The following is a 21,347-nucleotide window of genomic DNA, read 5'->3' as shown; positions in this document are numbered from 1 at the left end:
ACAGTTATTATAGTTATAAACTAATAATAACAATAAAAAAATTATTAAAAAAGGTAAGCAGCCACTAGATCAGGGGTCACCAAACTGTTGGTAGGTGCCCCCCCCAAACGTCAGGTCCTTCTAGCTACACGGCAGCAAATAAACGACTGTACAAGGGAAATGGTAAAACAACTCAGTAAAATACATTTATTGACAAAAGTCATTTTAAACCTTCATTCTGCATTTGACACACAAAAAATATCAAAATACTTTACAGGGTCTTTTTTTTTAATCTTAATATGGTCAATTTCATTTGATCAATTCTCTCAAACAAATACACTGTACATTAACGTCCTTGATTTGAATTAAGTGCTCATCCATTTTGCTTTACTCATTGATTTTATCGGTAAAATGCATTTTTTTTTTAAACTATGCATAGTTTTTACTTGGTATTTAGCCACATGTTAGTCACTGCATTTCATGCACTTCTAAGGGAAACTTTGCCTCAGACCTCATCCAGGTGCAGGTAGATATACACAACATTCAGAGCTTTAACAGAATGAATGTGTTTTGACACATTTATATTCCAACAAAATTTGAAAATGATTCATATGAGGGCCTGTAGTGCCCCAGTGCAACATGGGAAAGGAACCACTGGATCAATCCTTCAGGTGGAGCTCACACTTGGAGTGGTGTCAGCATGTCGGCTCATGACCGGGTGGATGAAATGCACGTTCCCTTCTGTCATTGCTACGGTTCTGGTCAGCAGCTGCGGCCGCTGACGCCTACGTCACTTACTAACTGAAGGTTCTAGATGTGTTACATGTGTGGGAGCTCATGCTCAGGATTCACAACAGAAACTGTAACAGGAAAATGAAAAATCACAGGGAAATGTCCCGTACACTGAAAGAAGAAGTGTTTTGAGTTGTGCCACACGACGACAGGTTCTACATCGGACTCCATGAATGTGGGCTCAGACGTCCCAGCAGGTGAAAGCAACATCAAACGTTCATGATGCTCCGCGAGCTGCTCACAGCTAAGCTACTCAGAACACACTATTGTGACAGAGTTTTCAGTCATAATTTACATTTCCTATTACGCCTCTGTGCAGACACTCTCCGTCCTCAATTTGATCTCGCAAGTAAAAAAACACAAACAACTAAAGACCATCGCAAAGTACAAAGTAATAACGATAGAAAAGGATTCGACACAAGTATCCACTATACGCTTGTTCACACGTCCTCAGTTCATTATCAAAAGTATAAACAGGAAGTGTGACCCAGATTAAAAAAAAAAAACACCATCAAAGAAAGAGGAAGAGCATCTGGGCTCAAGGTATTCTCTGAATATCTCATATCATTAAGGCATTATCTATCCAGTATTGCTAACAGAAGCACGAGTCAGAAACAGACACAGGAGAAACACTTCAGGACTGAGTGCAAAATACAAAACAAAAGACAACAGAACGTCCATTGTGGCCTTCAAAGTAACAAGCCTCCTTTAAAAGGTTGAAGAGTTGTTTGCTTCTAACATGCAAAGTGCTCACTTGTTTATGAAATAATGATATAAAAAAAGGGTTGTCCAAATGTTTGGTTTCATCTGCTTAATCTCCATAGCAACCAGAAGAATATAAAAAAGGTGAGTCTCTAGTGGATGCTTGTGAATTAAAGAGTGGATTTGTCCTCTCCGGTGAAGGTTTGCAGTTGAATGGTCACAAGAAAGCGAACCACAGGTGGCGCACTCTTCTGAGGTAATCACTATCTTAAAGTCGACTTGCCATTGACTACACAACACAGCTCAAACGTGGTCGAGAGAAAGAGGCGAATGAATCAGGGTGAAGATAGAAACTGGTGAAGCATCAGTGCTGGAGGTCACGTCACAGGACTAGAGTGTGCAGTCAGGGACGAATAGACTCCTCCCACATCAGCAGCCATCTTGGTCGAAGAAACAATTTAGTGCAATTAAAGAAGAGACCACTGGGTTCATGCTCTCTGAAGCTGCCTACGCAAAAAAATCCTACACAACCTCAGAAAAATTCAAGAATTTGATACAAAGTCCAACCTGTTGTACATTCATAAGAGAGGAAGATGAGATGGGTGGACCAGTGCAGCTGCTTCACCCGTTCTTGTCTCCGCCCTTCTCCCCGACCACCTGTGGACAGTGAGGACAGAAGTGTTTCACTTTCGCTGAGGAGAAAAATGCTCCAGATCCAAATCTGATGGGGCTTAAGTGTGGTTCAGCATCAGCATCTCCATTCTCTCCCAGCTCCAGAAAACATTTGAGATTTGTTCTGGAGCGACATCAGTGTCACAGAGGCTTGACACACTGCTGACTCTGTCTCGGCTCAAAAGTCTGGCATGTGAACACGAGTGAACCGGGTTTTGGTCGTGGACTGAATAACGACTGGAGAGCTGCACCTTGTCCTGGGAAGCTCTTCACGGGGGGAGAGCTTCTCACCTTAGGTGACACGGTGCTAAATTGTATTGACAGACTTCAATGAATAATGCTGCCCTCTACAGTAACTGTTTTCACTGCTGTGATCTCGCAGCTGCACAGCTGTCTGCAAGAGGAGAACAGTGAAGAGGAAAGACGCGGATTTTTCCCAAGTTACTGAAGATCACCAGACTATTCATCGATAATTTTTTATGTCTGGCTTTGTACTTCAGACTAAAATCTTCTCGATTGCCAGTAATCTCGCTCACTGTATTCAACGTGTAGCGAGAGCAGCGTGGATAAATATATATTACTCAGCTTCTTTCCAATTTTCTTGTAAAATAAACATGATAACTCTCTTCCATGTTTAGTTTTGGCTGTGAAACGCCACATTCTGTTTCAACTGTAGCGGGGCTCCATCATCAGTTAATATCTAGGGTGACAATGACTCGTAGTGTTAAGAAGTGGCAGAGAAATGAGGAGGTCAGGCAGATGGTCGTAAATAAGTTGGGCCTTGTGTCACCCGGTTGATGATGAGGACTTCCTTGAGACGTTGTGGGTCACAAACCAGCTATTTTGCGCAGAGCGACTCGGACTCAGGCCACCCGTGACAAGCCTCAGAATATCCAGCGTGCAGCACTCTTACGCACCTTGTGGAGAGTGCTGTCCTGCAGGCCGAAGAGACCCCCCTGGCTGCCCTGCAGGGGCGAGGCTGTGCTGGACGACAGCAGATTGGGGGACTGTGCCAGCATGGGGGAGTTGGGGTTGGAGGACAGAGCCGCTGTCAGTGTCAGGCGCTGCAGCTCTCGCTGTCTCTGCTGGTGCAGCATCTGACACACCAGTAGCTGCTGCTCCTGAGCACAGAGGGAGAGAGGACACAGCGTCATGAGTGGCTCGAACAACCTGCAGTTCAGAGTTCAACTCAGCAGGGTTCAGGGAGCACTGAATTGAAGACAACTAAAGGAAGCAGCCAACAAAATGAAAACAATATACTAATACTGTGTTCACTGTGTCTACTTCATGTCCTCCAATACAACAGGAAGCAAGTGAGACTGCAGGGCAGAGTAGCATCCAGTTTAATTCAGAGTTGAGACTTTCTGAATCTGATATCTATATTTGGAGAAAGAAAAAGATCAGACACCTTTTGACCTGTTTTGCTTTCCTAATTGTCTTTGTTTGTCATGTATACGTTGTGAGAAAGCCTTTCTGTTTAATACCGTGGGCAACTCCACTGTGGGATTAGTGAAGGACATTTAGTCTAATATAATCTACTTTAGAGAACAACTCGGGACGAGGCTGAACATTTAGCTGCACATTGATCTCATCCCTTAAAGACCAAACAGATCTTGAGATGAATTGATCTCTGAATTGATTGTGAAGCGATCAAGTCAAAATCATACCTAAAAACATGTGGTGAAACGGCGACCAAAGATTTCGATGTAAAGACGCCTTTTGACTATCATTTTCTTGAAGTGACGTGATAATGGACAGTTGTATAGCAACCACAATTTTCTCACTAAAACAAGGTTGATCTCATATACACTGGTACGTCATTGATCTTCAAACCCTTACAATGGCATGTTATAATTTTGAGTGTTAAATTGATATTGTTAAATGCTCTTTTTGGTTGATAATTGTTGTTTATTTTGCAAATTTAAAGATAAAAATTGAAGACATTCAGTCCAGTTTCAAGACAGTGTGAGCGCCATAGTGGTCTGTTCTGTCTCTCCGCACCTTCAAAATTGAAAATGTTCCCCTACTGAATGCGCATATATGAACACACAGAGTTACTGAGGGTTATTGTTTAATCTGTGCTGCCTTGTCCTCAGAAACCTTGCTGCATCAGTCCATTGCTGCTGTGCTAAACCAGACTTGTCGCAGGACAGTTGTTAGTGACCTTAATACAAATCGGTGATGACCTATGTTCTTGACCTACTGATGACAATAAATAGGGTCAAATGACGTTGCATTTCTAGGGTGAAGTCAAATCAGATGTCGTCATTTCGGACGGCTGTCTTTGGTCAACAGTCGGCATCTTAAACCCTGGCTCGAGGCCGGAGGAGTCAAGACTGTGTTAGATGCAAAAGCTAGAATGAAAGAGAAAAATCATTACGGGTGTGAAGTTCTGTGAGGTGAGGAACTGCTGGAGCTGCTGCTGCTGCTGCTGGTCCAGTAGAAGCTGCTTCTGGTGGTCCGACAAGCCTGAAGACCTGGACGAGCAGAAGAAAAAAGATGTCGCGACTGGGCGTCGGCTATGGTGGACTGTCTGAAGATACTCACGGGCTCGCACTTTTGGGAAGCTGAAATCCATGAGGGTTCAAAGGAGGGGGCTGAGGTCTGAGAGACGGGAGGGAGGGCTGGGGGGCGCTCTGGACAGGAGACTGGATCACACCATTCAGACTGCTCAGAGCTCCATTCAGGTTGAGATGAGGACTTCCTGTTAGAGATGCCATGAGGCCCCCCACCCCAGGCATGTTAGAGCCGGCGCTCCCCAAACCATCGCTCAGGCCTCGACCCAGGCCGTTCAGCAGCGGCTGACTGGAGGAGGCGGGGCTCTGATGGGGCGGAGGGGTGCTCTGGAAAGACAGCGAGGAGCTACTGCGGGACGGACTGCCAGAGTGGAGCTCCTGGGGAGAAGCAAGATGTTGCAGCTGTGTATCATGGCAAGCGGGCGTCCCTGGACCCACCTCAGAGGAGGTAACAAAGGAGGTGTCGTTCAGGAAGCAGTTTTTGGACAGCGGGCTCTTGCTGGCACTGAGGGGGTCTGAGGAGAACAAAGAGCAGGTCTTGGACCACGTGGTGATGAAGAGTGTCATGATGAAGGCTCAAACCGTGCGTGGACGCCAAGAAGCTGATCTGGGCCGACGTGTGCATGGAGCCCTGGACTGAGTGTGTGTGTGGAGGGAAGGGAACAGCCAGGTCGGTGTTGAGCAGCTGCAGTCGCTCCCTCTTGGCCGACAGACTGAGGATCTGGTCCTGGAGGCGCTGGTTCTCCTGCTGCAGGGAGTGGAGCGACTGGAGCATGTCCACAACTGCAGGCGTCAGACCATAAACCAGAAGAATGAGAACACGCAGCCAATTCACAGATGAGATAAATCAGCATATTTTTGACGTCATCATTTTAAAATGACAACTTTAAAGACCGTGGCAAATGAAGAGCTAAGAAAAAAGAGATATAAAAGAGAGTGAAGAAGAGAGCTCAAGTGTGACACACACCGAGCAGTTGACCTTTGGGCGTGTTCATTAATTGCATGATAAAAATGTGTGTGAAGGTTCGCAGCAGTTGTCATGTCACTGCAGCCAGGCGTTTTAATCCACCGCATGTTTTGTATACTTGGATTGTGGTGTTGTTTCAATGTCAAGGTGACTCTATTTGGACCAAGCCGTAACACTTCCTGTCTAGTAAATCAGCCAGCTAGTTCTTCCATAAATCCACCACAAAAGCAGCGACCGGAGGATGAAGTCAAACGCCTCTTTGTTTCCTGCAGTGTGGGAGCAAAACTAACTTGTCGTCCCTCCAAAACTAACTCACTCTGGGGCATCACAAATCATGTTTAACCTCAGAGAAGCTTCTGTCAGAAGGCCACAAGTCAAAATGAGGTTTTTTAAATCTCATACACGGCACAGTCAGATACTGTAGTCCAGTTTTTTCAACAGGTGTGTCGTGAGAGAGTGTCAGGTGTGCCGTGGGAAATGATCCAGTTTCACCTTTGTCCGGAGATAGAGGCGGGCGATATGATGACATTAAATCATGAATAATTAGAACGTGTTGACAAGCAACTGATGTGATTCATCCATTAGTCACTCCTCTTCCCTCACACACTCACAGCGAGGAAACTGGGCAAATGTGCAACTTCTACTCATATTTAAACCTGATGTGCCCCTAACTTGACCACACACCTTCATGACAGAATGTTGGAATGTTCTTTATTGAACCTGTGATGCCAAAGACTGTCTGCACCGCAGAGCTAACATAGCTGACGGCTAACTCCCACTTCAAAACTTTACTGACACTCTTAGGCTATCAAAGTTTGACCCTTGGTTAAAGAGTTGACTAAAAACGAAACGCAGAACCAAATTCACTCCAAGATGTAAAGAGATAAAGAATTGTTATGAAGCTGAAGCAAAGAATGTTGGTGAGTAGAAATAGATAGTGATAAAATGGAAACAGTTAATTCAAATAAATAAATATATCATGATCATTTTTTGCCATCCTGCCCTCCACTTTCTGGAGACATTTTTAAACAAATACATGGCTTAAAAAAGGAAAAATGCTACTGTAGAATCAGGGATCATCCTTGTCACCAACTTGGATCACTTCTGCACAGTCAGTATTCAGAATCACTTACTGTTGACTCCCATCTCTCCGTTGCTGTGTTTCTCCAGCAGCAGCTCTATGTGGGCGCTGGCTGCTGGGACGTTCTCAGGCTGAGGTCTAACTCCCGCCCCCAACCCGTCTCTCTGGTCGAAGAGTAGAGGAAGGCAGCTCATGGGGGACCTGCACAGGGGTTTGAAGAGAGGACATCTCAAAGATCAGCGTAGAAACCAGACACACACAGTCAGAGGACAGTTTGCTATAATAACAGACTGCATTTAAAGTCTGTAAATAAATTGATTTTTTTTACGTCATGAAACTAAAGCATCTTTAATTCTAAAACGTCCCTTATGTGATACGATCAATTCATTTTTAAATAAACCAGAAGGGGAATACATGGGAATGTGAAAGCATTTACAAACGATAGACTGAGAGGATGCAAAACTTCATATGCAACAAAAGATTTCCATGGCTTCAGAAACCACTCATGCAGTGAGACCTTCAGATGCATTTGAATACGGAGTGACGGTATGAAAGCGACCCGAGAAAATTTGCTTATTAAAACATTCCAAAGCATTTCATTTGTACACATCAAATCCAGGAAGCTGAGAGCTCACCTTGGTTTCGCTGCCTAACAAATAAAAAATATTTTCTGGCTGTACTATTAAAAAAAAGTGCCTGACAGGTCTGAAAATACATTTTTTCTTCAAAGTCTTCAGTGCCCCAGTTATCCACTTCAATGGCAAGACACATCTATTTTCAGCTTCAGAGCTTAGCCAAAATTAATTCCCTGTATCTAAGATGTAAATACGTGTGGAAACTTTTAGGCCCTGGTTTTTCTTTGTTCTGTTTAACTTGCTCATTTTTTTATTTACAATTGTAAGTATCTATCACCTGCAGTAGCTTCGGCAACACTAACTCTAGCTTGGAAAAGCAAAACCAAGGATGCAACTGAGTAAGTGGTACAATAGTGAATAGAAAACAAAGCTTACTGTGAGGAGAGACTCTCTCTGGGTGAGTTCCCCTGACAGGGGAAGCGACAGTCATCAAGGTCGGCTTCTGTAAAACAGTTCATTTTTCATTTCTGCAAAAACCCAGACGCTCACGTGTGAACTAGAGGAAGTGGGGAACCAGACAAAACCACAACTTCCAATCACCAGCTTGGTCACCAGTGGCCCCAATATTCGATCAACATTTGTCGCAGATTAGTTGCAGTTATTGTGGTGACCACCTTGGCAGAACAACACTCTCATGTGAGGCCATCTCATGCTCCTTGTGAAGTCCTCTTTGAGAGAATATTATCTCCGCAAGTATCTGCACTGAGGGTGCCTCCAAAAAGGTGAGGGAACTAGGCATTAATATTGAAGCATGGATTGAATATTTGTATTGTACATCGATGAAGGGCATTTCAACGGTTCAGATTCTACCTGGCAGTGAGGTCTGGGATTGGCTCAGTAGTTGCGGCAGTGGAGGGCCAGTGGAGAGAACACTTGAGAACGCTTGGCTGGAGGTCAGACTGTATGAGCTGCTGGACCCCGGATGGACCTTCCGGATCACAAACATCAAGGTTAGTTTCATTCTCTTCAGCGGCTTGACACAACATCAAGTTTGAAAAGAACCTGTGAGGAGACGGTGTTGATCGGTGGAAGAGACCGCGAGAAGGTGTGTGATGGGAGGAGGCCTGAGGAGAGAGGGGTGCTACACATACCCCCTCCCAGGGACAAGGAGGTGCTACACACTCCTCCACCCAGCGATAGAGGGGCACCACAGAGGCCCCCGCCCTGTGAGAGAGGATCCTTGAGACTAGAATAGATTCCTGCAACACAGAAGTTGAAACTTTGAAATGAGTTTTTGGTAATTCACAATAGTCTTTCCACCAGACATTTTTTCCATTCATATTTAGTTTCTTTTTTTTTATTTCATCATCTCGTTGACACGTTAATGTAGCCTTAACAACCCACACAATAAAGGTTGAAATTACACAGCTGACAATGCATATAATTGAAAAGTCAACACGCATTTTTCACAGCTTACCTTTCTTTAAATAAAATAACTCATTGACTCTAAAAACTATGTATTAATACAGAAAGGTGACATTATTTTTGAAGTATTCGTGCATAAACTAATAGGAAGTGAATGTTAGTTAAAGATAAAGAATGTCGCAGTTGTTTTTCCTGGACGCCGTATATAGACAAAACCCACCTTTGGTGGTGCACCTCGGCTTCTCTGCTGCCCTTCAGTGGAAGCAACTGATCCACATCAGGAAAAACAAGCTAATGAACAAGTCTGAACTAAAAACTATTTTTAGCAGCTTCTCACAACTATTTTTAGCGCTTCACCTCTGCCTGTCGCTTCTCTCCTGCTGTTTCAGCCGTAATAAGGTTTTTTCCTACCACAGTTGCTACACTGCCTTTACATGAAGCATTGAGAAAGTGTGGAATATCACATGTATATTTGTTAACTTGTGGTCAACAAAGGCAGTTGTTTTGTTGTGCTAGTGCTTAAAGTCGAGCATCTGACTGCAGTGAACACAGACAGGAAGCTGGTGAGGAACCACACACACTCAGAGCTGATGCTCACCCGTGCTCAGCAGCGAGTTGCCACGGCTTGAGGAAAAGCTGCCAGCAGATGATGATGAGAAAGAAGATGAGGAGGAGGACGTGGTAACAGGCAGCGAGGAGGAGAACGCAGGATGAGAAGTAGAGGAGGCAGACGTGTAGAGCGAGGAGCTGAATGACGGAGGAGGAGGAGGAGGAGGAAGTGATGGCTGCTGATGGTGGTAGTGATGCTCCTCCTCCCTCCTCTCTCGGTTCTTGCTGCCCCGGGGTCGACCTGGACCGTGGCGGCTCTTCTTGTTCCCCCGGTGCCTCCTCTCTCGAGCCAGTGGAGGGGGTGAGGTTTTCTCCTCTGGATCCACCTCCTCCAGGATCGGGGGAGTGCTCAGATGTGAGGGTTTGCACAGAGACTTTGACGGTTTGTAGTCCCCCGATGACGAGATCTTACGGATCTTGCAGCTGCTGCCCAGTCCAGATGTGGAAGTGATGCGCATGATGGACCCGAAGGTGGAAATGGTCACCTTGTTCTCAAATGGGCTGGAGTTGCTCTCTGATCGGTCATGACCTTGAGTGCCTGAGAGTGGACCATCAGCAGGGGTCAGTGCTGGTGGTTTATGGTATTTAATGTCCTCCTCTTCCTCATCTTTGTCTTCCTCCTTCTCCTCCTCGTCCTCTTCCTCCCTCACTGCTGCTCTCCTGTGTCTCTCTTTGCGCTCCTCGCCACTGTGGTCGTCACTGGCCCGGTCATGGTCCCGTTCCAGGCGGGAGGAGGGATTGAATTGATGGAAGTCCTGAGCTGAAGACAGAGAGCCTCCTGCAAAGTTAGAACAAGTCAGGACTTGACCTTTGACCTTCGAGATTAGAGTGTGCCGCACCTGTATTGAAGGGACTGGAGGAGCAGGAGGATGAGCAGCTTTTGCTCCCGAGCTTTTTACTGCGATGACCATGACTGTGTGAACTCAGCTTCTTGGACTTCACGTCACCGTCTTTGCTGCTGTGGTGACTGGTGGAAACCTGCAACCAAACCCACATTCCAACATCAACAATGGGCCTTCTGCAACTCAAACCTATTCTCCTACCTTTTCTGTACTGGCTGGAGTCACAGAAGAACTCAAACTGTCAGACGACTTCTTGTGACGTTCCTTCAGACGAATCTTGTCCTTGTGACTCTGAGGAACCCAGGACAGGACAGATGAGTCAATAACCTTCACTCTGCATTCTGACAGTGGTTCTTCAGCATGAAAACACAAAAGCAAAACGTCAGTCACATGTCCCGTTACCCTCCGCTGTCTGTGGTGGTGGTGTTGCTTATCCTGGGACGGGGAGGTGGAGCGCCCCCTTGAATGGCTGTAGGAGTCGCTGATATTATCATTTGAGCGCAATTTCTTCTGCTGTTGAGAGACATAGAAACAAACAAAAAATGAAAATTGACAACTGAAAGACAACAACTTATTATGCTTCTACTTATTACGCATCATTCTAATGACAGATAGATTTGTAGACAAAAAACATTTACCATTTTATTGTAGTGGTGTTTGCAGTAGCCACAATACTTCACATTGTCCGCTTCAGGACCTTCCTCCTCACACAGAAGTCCTGCCATTTGGGCACTGCAGCGTAAGAGAGATGAAGGGCACAAAACATTGAGCAATGATTATTACTGTCCTGTTTTAACTAACACATAGGTCATTTGGCTTTATAAGGGGTTTTAAAACACTGGTCAAATGGTTAGTCGCTCCCCAAAAGGTCAGAGGTCATAACACGTGGCTCTCAAACGTGGCATCTGAATGGAGCTCCAGTTGAGACCCAATCTCAAGGACTGATCTCAGTCTGACTGACCTCTGTCCAAACTAAACTGGGCCACTCGTGGCCCTTCACCAATATTAATCCAGCCCTTTAAGTCAGAGTGCTCATAAACGTATGTGTCGCACATACAATAGCCTTCTCTCCAGTGCTTTAGCAGTATAGGGGCCCTCAACGCTGGGAAGACACCAGAGTAGCAGCTGTTTTTAACAATTTTCAAACACCTTTAATAAGAATTTTAATTAATCATATTAAATATTTTTTGTCCTTTTCCATCAGTCACTGGTTAAAAAGAAAAAAAAAGTTGTTGAAATAAAAAAAAAAAATCAATCAGTTAACCTGACTTCTTAGCTTGAATCTTTTCTTCTTTTGTCACTTGGTATTTATTTATAGTAATAAGGCTTCTTGTTCTTAGCTCTGTCTGTCTTTTGGCTTGATGGACCATCAGAGTCCCAGTAGGAAAGGCAGTGGCCCACCCTGGGTCCAAACAAACCACTGGCCGCTGACAAACTGTCCGATCTGTCAAAACTCTGGACTGTTTGGAAGCGGACAGACTCAGCTGTGATATAGCCAAAGGGCAAGTTGCTACACACTGCAGTTAAGACAGTACACAGAGTCGTTTCAAGCCCTAGGCAGCGACTCAATTCAGAAAATTTGCTGTCTGTATAACAGTGATCCAAAGAGACACATGGAGAATACACTCAATATTCCCACTGTGACAGGAGAAGAAGCCTGGATTAAGATTTAGCATTGGTCCTACAAACATTTTGTGCTTGTACTGTTATTCCAAAGGGATTCTGACTGAAAAACCAGAAAGCTTGACTGATATTTTTGGGTAAAATTCCTCGAAAACAGCTGGAACAGGAGCGATGCAGCAAGCAGAGAACAAAGAAGTGCATATCTAATGTGTGAGGAGGGGTCTGGCGAAACGCATTTCCAGATGTCATAGTCACTAGGTGTAGTGCTCCCCAACATTCTGATGGAATCTGTTGTCATTTCTAACAACAGTGATATACTTGTAGCTTTGAAAAGCCCAGCATCTGTCAGCGGAAGTCATAGGCAAACACGCAACATAAACAAACTAAACACAAGATGAAGAGGAACAACTTCTACGTGATGAACAAAGCATTAAACACAACCATGTGACCCCGTTGGGGCTCAGTCTACAGCTCCCCAAAACAGCTCTAACACTTACCAGGTGACATGGAAGGCTTGTCTGCAGCCCTGTCTGTTGCAGGTCATGCAGGCTCCGCACGCAGCCTTGCTCTCCCTCCCTTGGTCCTCACAGATGTAGCATGTCTGGAAAATAGGAAGAGACAGAGGACCGAATCAAAACACGGGCCAGAGGTCACAGACTACTGACGACTGCAGTCGTTCATACAGAAAAAAAAAAGAAAAACACTTCAGGACTGATGCAGCTAAACCAGCGGCTGAACTGTGGTGCAGATGTTATGGTCTTAATTGAGGACAGTGCTTGCTTCAAAGGATGAACTTTTAACATGTTAGAGATGGGTGCTGCAGAATGAAATCTCATCAGTCTCAGAGCAGAGAATCAACGCTCCCAGCCAGACCAACGCATGCACACACATTCGCAGCTTTTGTACTTTCTCCTCAGATTTTCCCCAGTGAGCTGAGCCGGCAAGTGGGGGGCAGGAGAGGCCTAGCAACAGGTGTGGGACAAAGGAACAGCAGGCTCTTTACCTTTCTGCCTCAACCCACTCTCCGGCCTTTTCTTCTTCTCTCCCCTCAGTTTTCCTCCACTCCACACAAGACCACTACGCTCCGCTGTCTTCAGAGGATGTCGGCTCGGTCTTGAAAAGCTCCAGACATAACTACACCAAGCATGCAAATGGCCGAGTGGCTTCTCAAGTTTTCACTGTCCATTGTAACGCTGTCTAGGAATGCGGGCTGCAAAATCCGGGTGAATGGCTCTGACGGGGGGGAAAAGCTGCATGCAATTTACTGTAGCTGACACAGTAATATGAGACCAGGCACTCCAGCACTCACGCGTGTACATTCATATGCAGGCAGCAGAGTGGAGTGTGTCAGCTTCTGGCTCTCATGATTTTATGTTGGAAATAAAGAATTATTTACAATGCAAACGCCTGCTGCTGCAGCAGAGACACAACTCACACACTCTGGCTGAGGAACTAACAGCAGAGTTTCAGAAACTTTTTAAAAGAGACGACAGACGGCACAGCAGTGTGGTGGGGTGAGGGGCGGTTCTGGGTCACAAGTAGGAAACAAAAGTGAGGTTTTCTTTTCATGACACAGGGACGTCAGGTGAAGCAAAAGCTACCTGATATTTTAGTCTATGAAGAGAGCAGGCCAGCAGTAAATCTGAGTGTTTCATTAACATGGCGTGCTTGTGAACTAGAGACCATCTAACCATTCATTTGTTTCAGTGAAAAAAAATCAGGTCTGGAATTATTTAAAAAAAAAAATGTAGTTAGAAGCTAAGAAAAACACTCTGAAACCTCCACCAAGCAGCATCAGTCCACTCACGACACAATCACCCAATGACAAGGGATCCTTAAAAAAGTCCACATATCAAAATTCTCCGATCTCCCAATGTTAAAATTGAAGAACTCAGGATCCAGACGGTAATCCCGATCACTACCAAAATTGAATCAGTTATTCCTTTTTTCCATCCATTATTTTTCCAGTTATTTTGAACACAGACAAACAAAGTGAATTCAGTTGTGATGGGCAGATGAGGTTTCATGAAACAGTATCGCAGGGTTGATGAAACAGTGTCCTAAATGATGCGAGGTTTCATCGAATTAGTTGTTCAAATCCAACCGTTTTACAGCAGAGAGCACCACCTGGTGGCCTCTGAAAATTAGGACACTGTTTCATGAAACCCCATCAACCCTTCACTAGTAGTCAGTTTGGTCTTGTTCTCGCCCCCCTGCTCATTGGTTTTGCCCTCTATTTGGTCTTGGGCCCTCAAAGACTTAATCAAAATCCAGCGGGGGAACTGGAGTCAAAATCGATTCCTCAGAGGCCGGAGCACCTGCAGCGCTACTGATGTCAATGTGATGCTTCTTCCACACAGTGAAATACAGATAAACACCGTCCAGAATGATTCAAGTCATCACTGTGAGGTGTGAGATAGATTCTGAGAGCGATACAAGACACCGGCTCTGAAACACTGCCGCTCACTAAGGCCAATGTGCCAAGCAAACAGTGCGCACATGCTATTATTTTGGGTACAGTTTAGCACACATGGGGGCTGGGGCGTGAGTGGCAGCCGGAGGGGCCCCTGTGGTAGTTGGACTGACATTTCTAACTCAGTGCAAAGCTACGTCCCCTGGTAAAGTGCTTTTAAATATTAAACATTAATCTGTCCACACAAGTTTTATGAAAAATATTCTGAGTAAAGAGATCAGAGAGTGAAGATCACTGTTCAAATTACCCCTGATTGAATGCTGCAATGCAAACAAAACTTGTATCAGTGATGATCCAAAACGCCTTGAAGTGAATGAGAGTGAATTCTCATGATCACAGTTTCAGTTTTGGGACAAGTCAACCCACTTTTGCCAGAACAGTGTCTCGTTCTTTTCCTTTCACTGGACCAGATTTCGGCGTAAAACATGAGTGGTTATTGGTTCATGTCTTGAATAATATCGCTCAGTTCCCAGACAAGAGCTTGAACTCTGCAGCAAAGCTCAAATGCAGCACATTCTCTCTGGGGTCGAAGAGGATGTGTGGGTGGAGGCAAAGATGGTTATGAGCAGAGCATTGCACTTCATTTCCCATCTAGTTTCCCACACTCTCGCTGTTCAAGTTCCTGTGGATGTTTCTGCTCCATTATTGTGTACAAGTAAATAATGTCTTTCATCCGTACAAGGTCAGCGTTTGAGTTATCACACATCAAACGACAGACAGGAATAAGGAAGGACTACTCAACGCCCCGACAGCCGAAACCACAGAAAGAAAGAAGCCATAACACTTAAAATAGATGATGAGCGCATGCTGACATGAAATATCAAACTGCAAATTTAACCAGGAAGTTAGATCAAAATCATTCTGAATCAAACACTGGACCAGAATCAGAGCCAGAAATATTTGTCCCCAATTCTGAAATGACAAAGTTGGTGCAAATGAACCTGACTCTGAAAAATATGGAGCCTTTTGGCGCAGCGGGCCATGAGACCAGTTGGATCTTCTTCTTCATCTTCTTGTCATATTTTAGACACATCTTAAAATAAATAAATAAAGGGCCCTGTATCTTTATTTTGACCACTGTTTCCTAAATTAATATTTACAGTTTATTACCTGTTAATATTCAGTTTGAGGGTCTTCACTGACAACTACTTAATATTCAGATACTTAAATATTTGCTTTGAAATCAAAATTATATCGCTTATTGCTTGATGAACTGTGTTAAGAGGATCAGCAGAAAACAGTGGTTGGAAGAACATGATTCTGAATGACAGTATTCAAGAACATTGTCAAGTGACAGTGAGCTGTCACTAGCTCAGGCTAAACAGTGGATTTCAAAACTGAAAAAAAACAAGATTTTTATGTTTATTTGTTTATTAATATTGTGGGCTTTACTGAAAGAAACAGCTTGGTTTCGGTTGCGTGGTTTTCTGGAAGATGGGTCACATCCTGACAGCTCATCTGTAAGTACTGACGGTGATGACGACAAAATAAAGACAGGAATGAGGAGGGAGACTTTTCAAATGAATCACTGGAGCTGGGCTGAGTCGCAGACCAAACTGCTGGAGGGAGTTTCACTTCTCTATACGCAGTCCAACTCCCCTGCTGAATTTAGTCATACTTCGGAATATCAGACTGAATCTAAAAGTAGACATTCTAAGCCCTTCACTCCACTGATTCACTCTCTCGCTGCATCACAGTTGGAGCAGGTGCATAATTGAGAACGGAGGGGAGAAACATCCAAGACTTTCACAGACTTAAGTCCATCTCTTTCAGTCCTCTAGTCTTAGCCTTGGTAGCGTCTGAACATCCAACACTACGTACCTCATTTTTAAGAGCGACGAAAGTCAAATATTGAAGGACCAACAGTAATTTCATGAGTGGTCATGTTCACGTTCTTTCTCCTCTGACGGAAATAACACTGACAACATGGGTTTGCAAAGAAAGAAAATCCATATTTTGCAGCAACGCTCAAGACAATAAGATACTGGGTCTCATTTCTAGGTCACATCTGTAGGTCAAGACTCACGTGTTGGAGGAGAAACCCTGTGATTCACAAAGATAAAAAGTCTGAATCTGAAGGTTTAGCACTGAGAACACACTCAGATCAGCCAAAAATAATTTGCCGCGAAACACCAAACAGAGTTGGATCTGAGTGCAACAACATTAGGCAGGTTTGTTTCCACACTACCGTCACCTGTGTTTAATCAGATGACACGGTAAATATGATGTAATTGGTGCGTCGGAATCATTATGCAAAACATGCAGCTTCACACCTGCAGTGCCACATTGACACACTCCTTTCTTTGTGCTTCATTTCTTGACCCAATAATCCCTCTTTAGCTCTCTCCAAGGTGCTTCACACTGTCCCTTCAAACTCACCACCAGGAAACACACCATCCCCGATTTAAATAGGTGTGTCTCCAATACTTTGCATCTGCTTTAAACTGCTTTCGTTTTCTCCCATTTCAATCCATCAGGAGTGAAAAACAAATCCCCCTCATACACGGACGTGCATCCACCTAACCCAATCCTCTGTCTCACTTCCCTCTTTGGATCAGGTTATCCCGGTTTAATAGTAAAACACCAGCGAGCCGTACCTTCATGTATCGATCGTGGGGGACGTACTGCAAGATGATGGGCTCCATGGTGAGGACGTTGGCAAACTGCACCTCGGGGATGTACAGTGCGCACACAACGTGAGCCCAGCCTGGTGGACAGAACGGTGAGGGAGTGAAGATTTGGGATGGGGACAGAAAATGGCACTTATACTACACATTTACCTCCGCTGTCCGTCCTCTTGAGGGCACCATCCTTGTGGGGGCACAGCTCACATCTCTGTGGAGACAGGAGTCAAATCAGACACGGTTCTGTCCAGTGACAGTTTCATGTCAATAGCATCTGCGGGACTGAAGGAGGAACCAGTCAACATCTGTCAAGTGTTTCCGTGGCCTGTTCTGACAGCTCCTCTGTAACAGTCTGAACAACCATGTTTTTAATCCCAGTGTTAAAAATAAACAAGGAGTTTGTCTTCAAATGAATGATGAATCATCACCCGATGAAACGATGGCCAGCTGTATCTAGTAACTGAAGTGCTACTTGAAGTCATTAATGCTGCGTGTTGATTGTAACTCGCGATTATGTTGGGAACTAAGACGGCCCTTGAATGTACCCGTGCAGTGAGTCACAGTAATTACAAAGTCATTGTTCTTTCAAGGTTCAGGATCCAGATTTGTTTGTGTATCTGTGTGTTTGTGACCTTTTTAGGTGTTTTTCTTAAAGTTAAGCTTCTTTGTTTCACAGTCTTTGTTGTACATTTTTGTGTGGGATTTTATGTGTGAGTGAACAATGTATCCACATCTTAAGCATCCGTGATGTTGGGAATTACAATGGCCCTTGTGCAGTGACAGTAATTCACAATTGTTTTTTCATGGTTCAGGATATAGACTGTTTGACGCTCTTCCCCAATCCAATCATTATTGTTTATATTTATTCATGTATTATTTTATTTGACTTTTTTATTATTACTATTATTATTTGTTTATTTTTTTCATTATTGCATGATATACCAAAGCACTTTCCTAGTTGGTAGGATCCTCACCAACATCGGCAATTAAGTATTCTTTGTTTGGGTATCTGTCTGTCTGCAACATTTTTGAGGTGATTTTCTTAAGGTATTATGGTAAGTTTCAAAGTCTTTGTTGTACATTTTGTATGTGTGTGTTAGTGAGGGATTTTATGTGTGAGTGAGTATTGCACTATCCATATCTAAAGCCTCTGTGATGGAGTGAATTGAGTCCTTGACAACAAAAATAGACTAAAGAAATTTGACCAATACACAGCCTACAATGCTCACACAAAAGTTACAGAAAAACTTAGCAATCCAAAAGCAAAATCCACTAAATTCTTGTCAAGGTATTTAACACTTCACCTCTATTATTAAATGAATACATGTTTGATTTTGGGATGAAAAGTATAGGCGAACTCACCACGCGAGCCGCCCGTTCCTGTGACTCACACTTCCGACAGAACCATGGACCTGTGGGCACCTGGACGATGCCATAACATGCTGGGACACACACAGATAGAGATACATAAAAACACTGTCCTCAAGGGCTGCAACTAACAATCTTGATAGTCCACTAGTCAACAACAGCCTTAGTTAATGGGTGGGGGAACACAGTGACAGGATTATAGTGTTGTAAATAGTATAGTAAATAATGAATAAATATAAATAAAAAATGTATGTCAACTGTTGTAAATACTTGTATAGCGATCATGGTTGTTCTGAAACATTTTAGTTGCTAAAAATCTGGTGTGAAAGGCATGTGTCCTTTGATGGGTCCCATTCTTTGGATGTTTTGGGATGTGATGGTCATTTCTCCTCTCACTGATTGCGCTGAGAGAATGATGATGTCATGACTTGTTGACTAATGAAACCATGGGTGACTGACTTAATAGCCGATTATAGTCAGTCAAGCAGTTGTAGCAGCCCTATTGCTTTCCTTGGTGGCGTCATTATTTAGAGACACAAACGCACTGAACACTCCTGCCCAAGTTATCCATTAGCAAGGTGTCGGCAAAATAAGAAAATCCAACTGTTAAAGGTAACAAAAATGAAGCACATTCTTAAAGTGCTAGTTGACCTCCCAAAGTTTCCAAAAAAAGCAGCAACATGGTAAATAAATGGTATTATTTGTTGATCCTCATCACATCAAAAGGAGCTGACGGATGAGGAGTGGAGCTGAGAGGAACAGCCGGAATGACACTCCAATATCTGACTCTATTTCATTGGAAATGTGAGTTTGAAAACAACGATTGATCCGAATCTTCATTGGCCTCCATGTAAAAATGCACGCGATGACGTCAATGTGGTGGAGTCCCTTGGCAGGACTCTCACCCCCTGATTGGTCCCACTCACGTGGGAACCGACCAATAAAGTGCATTCGAGCCGGATAGAACTCAAGTCAGCACCGGGGCCTACACGCGAACTCACACCCGGTCCAACAAGACAATCGACTCCATGCACGCGCAGAGCCGAGGTGCCGGGTGACGGCGCGCGGCCCCGAGTTCAATCATGTGTACAGATAGGAAACAACAAACAGCACGCCCACGCCCCCCCCCCTCCTCCCCTTCACACACCAACACGCACGTAGACACGGCGCAGCCCGCTGGACCCAGCGGCACCTCTGGCTGCTTCCAGCCGCCGGGCTGAGCCGCCACAGCTGCCCGGCGGCGGCGGAGGAGGCGGTGCTAAAGGCGGCTAGCGGTTACCTTGATGAACGGCGACGCTGCAGCCGTGTCCATCACAGTAGACCAGCGGGTTCTCTGCCCAGCCTCGCTCGTCCGAACACACGCAGCAGCCTCCGACCATTTCCCGCATGCTGCTCCCATATATGAAGCTATGGATTCTCCTTCCTCCCGGCAGCAGCTCAGACCTCAGCCAGGCCTGTCAAGCGCTCGCCCCGCGCTCGAGCGCCGGGCTGGACATCGTCATAGCGCAGCGGACAGTCGCAATCTCGGCGTGTGGTTTGTGCTGCTGCTGCTGCTGCTGCTTTTTTCCGTGATGTCCTCCCCGTCCCCATAGAGCCGATGCAGTGCGCATGCCCAGACCCGCTTCTCGCTGTAGGAAGAAAGTCAGTGGCAATGGGTGCTAAATGAGTTGAGGATTTTAATCATACTCACATTACTCAACAGCCTAAACGTGTAAACGGTAGACACGTATTGGCATAACAGACGATATGACGTTTACCTTGTATCCACAGCAGTGCTGCGCTATTGCTTTAGTTTTTTTTTTTTTTTTTTTTGCGACAGCGCCATCTACTGGCAGCCGGCAGTATAACAGCGCGAATTACAATCTGTTTCACCATCCTGTCGGGAACAACATCCTCACGACTGCGGTTGTTGTCTGCATACAAAAGCATAGATGTGAAGGACGTGAGGTATGTCAACAAATAAACACGCTATACTTTAAGCCATTGTTCAAACTAATAATTCGCAAATATTTAGATCCAATTAAAAGCCCTTCGAACATTTAGAAGGATCATTTATGACCAAACATTGCCTTGAATTAGTGAGAAGAATTGTTTTGTCAGAGTTCACAATCTTCCAGTTGGCACTGTTTGTTCCTAGAAACAAGGCAACATCGCTGTTCTGGTTTTGGTTGAGAGCTCGCCTACCGTGATCAATGACACACCTCAGTTTGACCACCTGGTGATGCGAGGATCAAGGGAGCAGTTGCGTTATGATGAATGACTCTCAAGGATATGAAGCGGCTCCATCTCTGACTTTTATTTAAACCCAAACGATTACCTAACTGGATCAAGATGACACCTGGTTCTGGTCAAGAGCAACAAAAGTCACAATAAGAAGTAATTTCCACTCCATTATTCAAGTTATTTCCTCATTATACTTATTGTCAGACTTAAAAAAAATTCAGGTTTGGGGGTTAGTGTTCATACATCAGCAGTGTGTGAACGCAAACCGCTGTGAGATGGATGTTTTTGTTTCTTTATTGGACATCAGACTTTTGGTCAGTTATGCTTTCTCTGACTGTATGTTGTTTACTTGCCGCACATTACAGATTTAACTTATTCAGGTCTCTCGCTCTATGATAGGAAACAAGGTGAACATCATGAATTCATGAATGAACGGCTATCTGAATACACTATTTTTCTTTTTTACAACTGATTAGTCAAGACTGGACTAAAGCATTTCTTTTTCCAAAACTGTCTCAGGACATGAAATGAATCCATCAGGACTTCAAATGAATCCTAAATGAAAAGATAGCGTGGTCCCTGCTGTTCTTTGAATTTTCTACCTTCTGTGATAAATATTGATATTATTTTTCATGACTTTAATGTACACAACTAATTTGAAATGTCCTGTCTTTGACTTACAAAACCAGTAGATTTTCAATAAGCCAGTCACTGACTAGCATCGACTAAAATGAATTTTAACTTTATAAAACACAATTGAATCATGCAACAAATCAACTGTCATACGATAAAATGTTGGCTTACCTGCGTTTTCTCCTTCTTTTGCAACAGAGTGGCCATTATATCAATCAATCTCTCCTGTGTCCTACGGAGCAG

The 21,347-nt window shown here is 44.3% G+C and overlaps 1 protein-coding gene across 2 annotated transcripts; it reads right to left on the bottom strand.

Moving 5' to 3' along the window:
• Nucleotides 1–185: 185 nt before the first annotated feature.
• Nucleotides 186–20,019, bottom strand: LOC128754716 (protein AF-17-like). 2 transcript variants are annotated; one of them, XM_053857536.1, is made up of 21 exons: nucleotides 19,939–20,019; nucleotides 19,528–19,876; nucleotides 18,243–18,322; nucleotides 17,037–17,091; nucleotides 16,854–16,963; nucleotides 12,281–12,384; nucleotides 10,799–10,892; nucleotides 10,563–10,673; nucleotides 10,362–10,451; nucleotides 10,158–10,296; nucleotides 9,308–10,096; nucleotides 8,347–8,543; nucleotides 8,155–8,272; nucleotides 7,720–7,786; nucleotides 6,762–6,910; nucleotides 5,244–5,444; nucleotides 5,100–5,176; nucleotides 4,693–5,039; nucleotides 4,526–4,622; nucleotides 3,063–3,266; nucleotides 186–2,130 (listed from the first exon to the last, which is right to left on the bottom strand). In XM_053857536.1, exons 2-21 carry the CDS (start codon nucleotides 19,634–19,636, stop codon nucleotides 2,095–2,097), a joined length of 3,174 nt encoding a protein of 1,057 aa, XP_053713511.1. In that variant the 5' UTR covers nucleotides 19,637–19,876; nucleotides 19,939–20,019; the 3' UTR covers nucleotides 186–2,094. The 2 variants fall into 2 exon arrangements, with proteins under 2 accessions (XP_053713511.1, XP_053713512.1); XM_053857537.1 differs by having other exon boundaries at nucleotides 9,308–10,078.
• Between the last annotated feature and the right edge of the window lie 1,328 nt (nucleotides 20,020–21,347).

Source organism: Synchiropus splendidus, chromosome 2 (assembly GCF_027744825.2).
Source record: "Synchiropus splendidus isolate RoL2022-P1 chromosome 2, RoL_Sspl_1.0, whole genome shotgun sequence".
Lineage (NCBI taxonomy): Eukaryota > Metazoa > Chordata > Actinopteri > Syngnathiformes > Callionymidae > Synchiropus > Synchiropus splendidus.
Note: the sequence above shows the minus strand (reverse complement) of the source record. Positions and strands in the feature narration are given on the sequence as shown.

Bases quoted from the DNA above. Each gene is read 5' to 3' on its own strand.
- LOC128754716 (XM_053857536.1), bottom strand. From the start codon at position 19,636: ATGCGGGAAATGGTCGGAGGCTGCTGCGTGTGTTCGGACGAGCGAGGC. The intron at 5,445-6,761 runs GTAAGTGATTCT...TGACGCCTGCAG, and splicing joins CGGAGAGATGGGAGTCAACA to TTGTGGACATGCTCCAGTCG. The intron at 2,131-3,062 runs GTGCGTAAGAGT...CACTGTCCACAG, and splicing joins AGGACAGCACTCTCCACAAG to GTGGTCGGGGAGAAGGGCGG.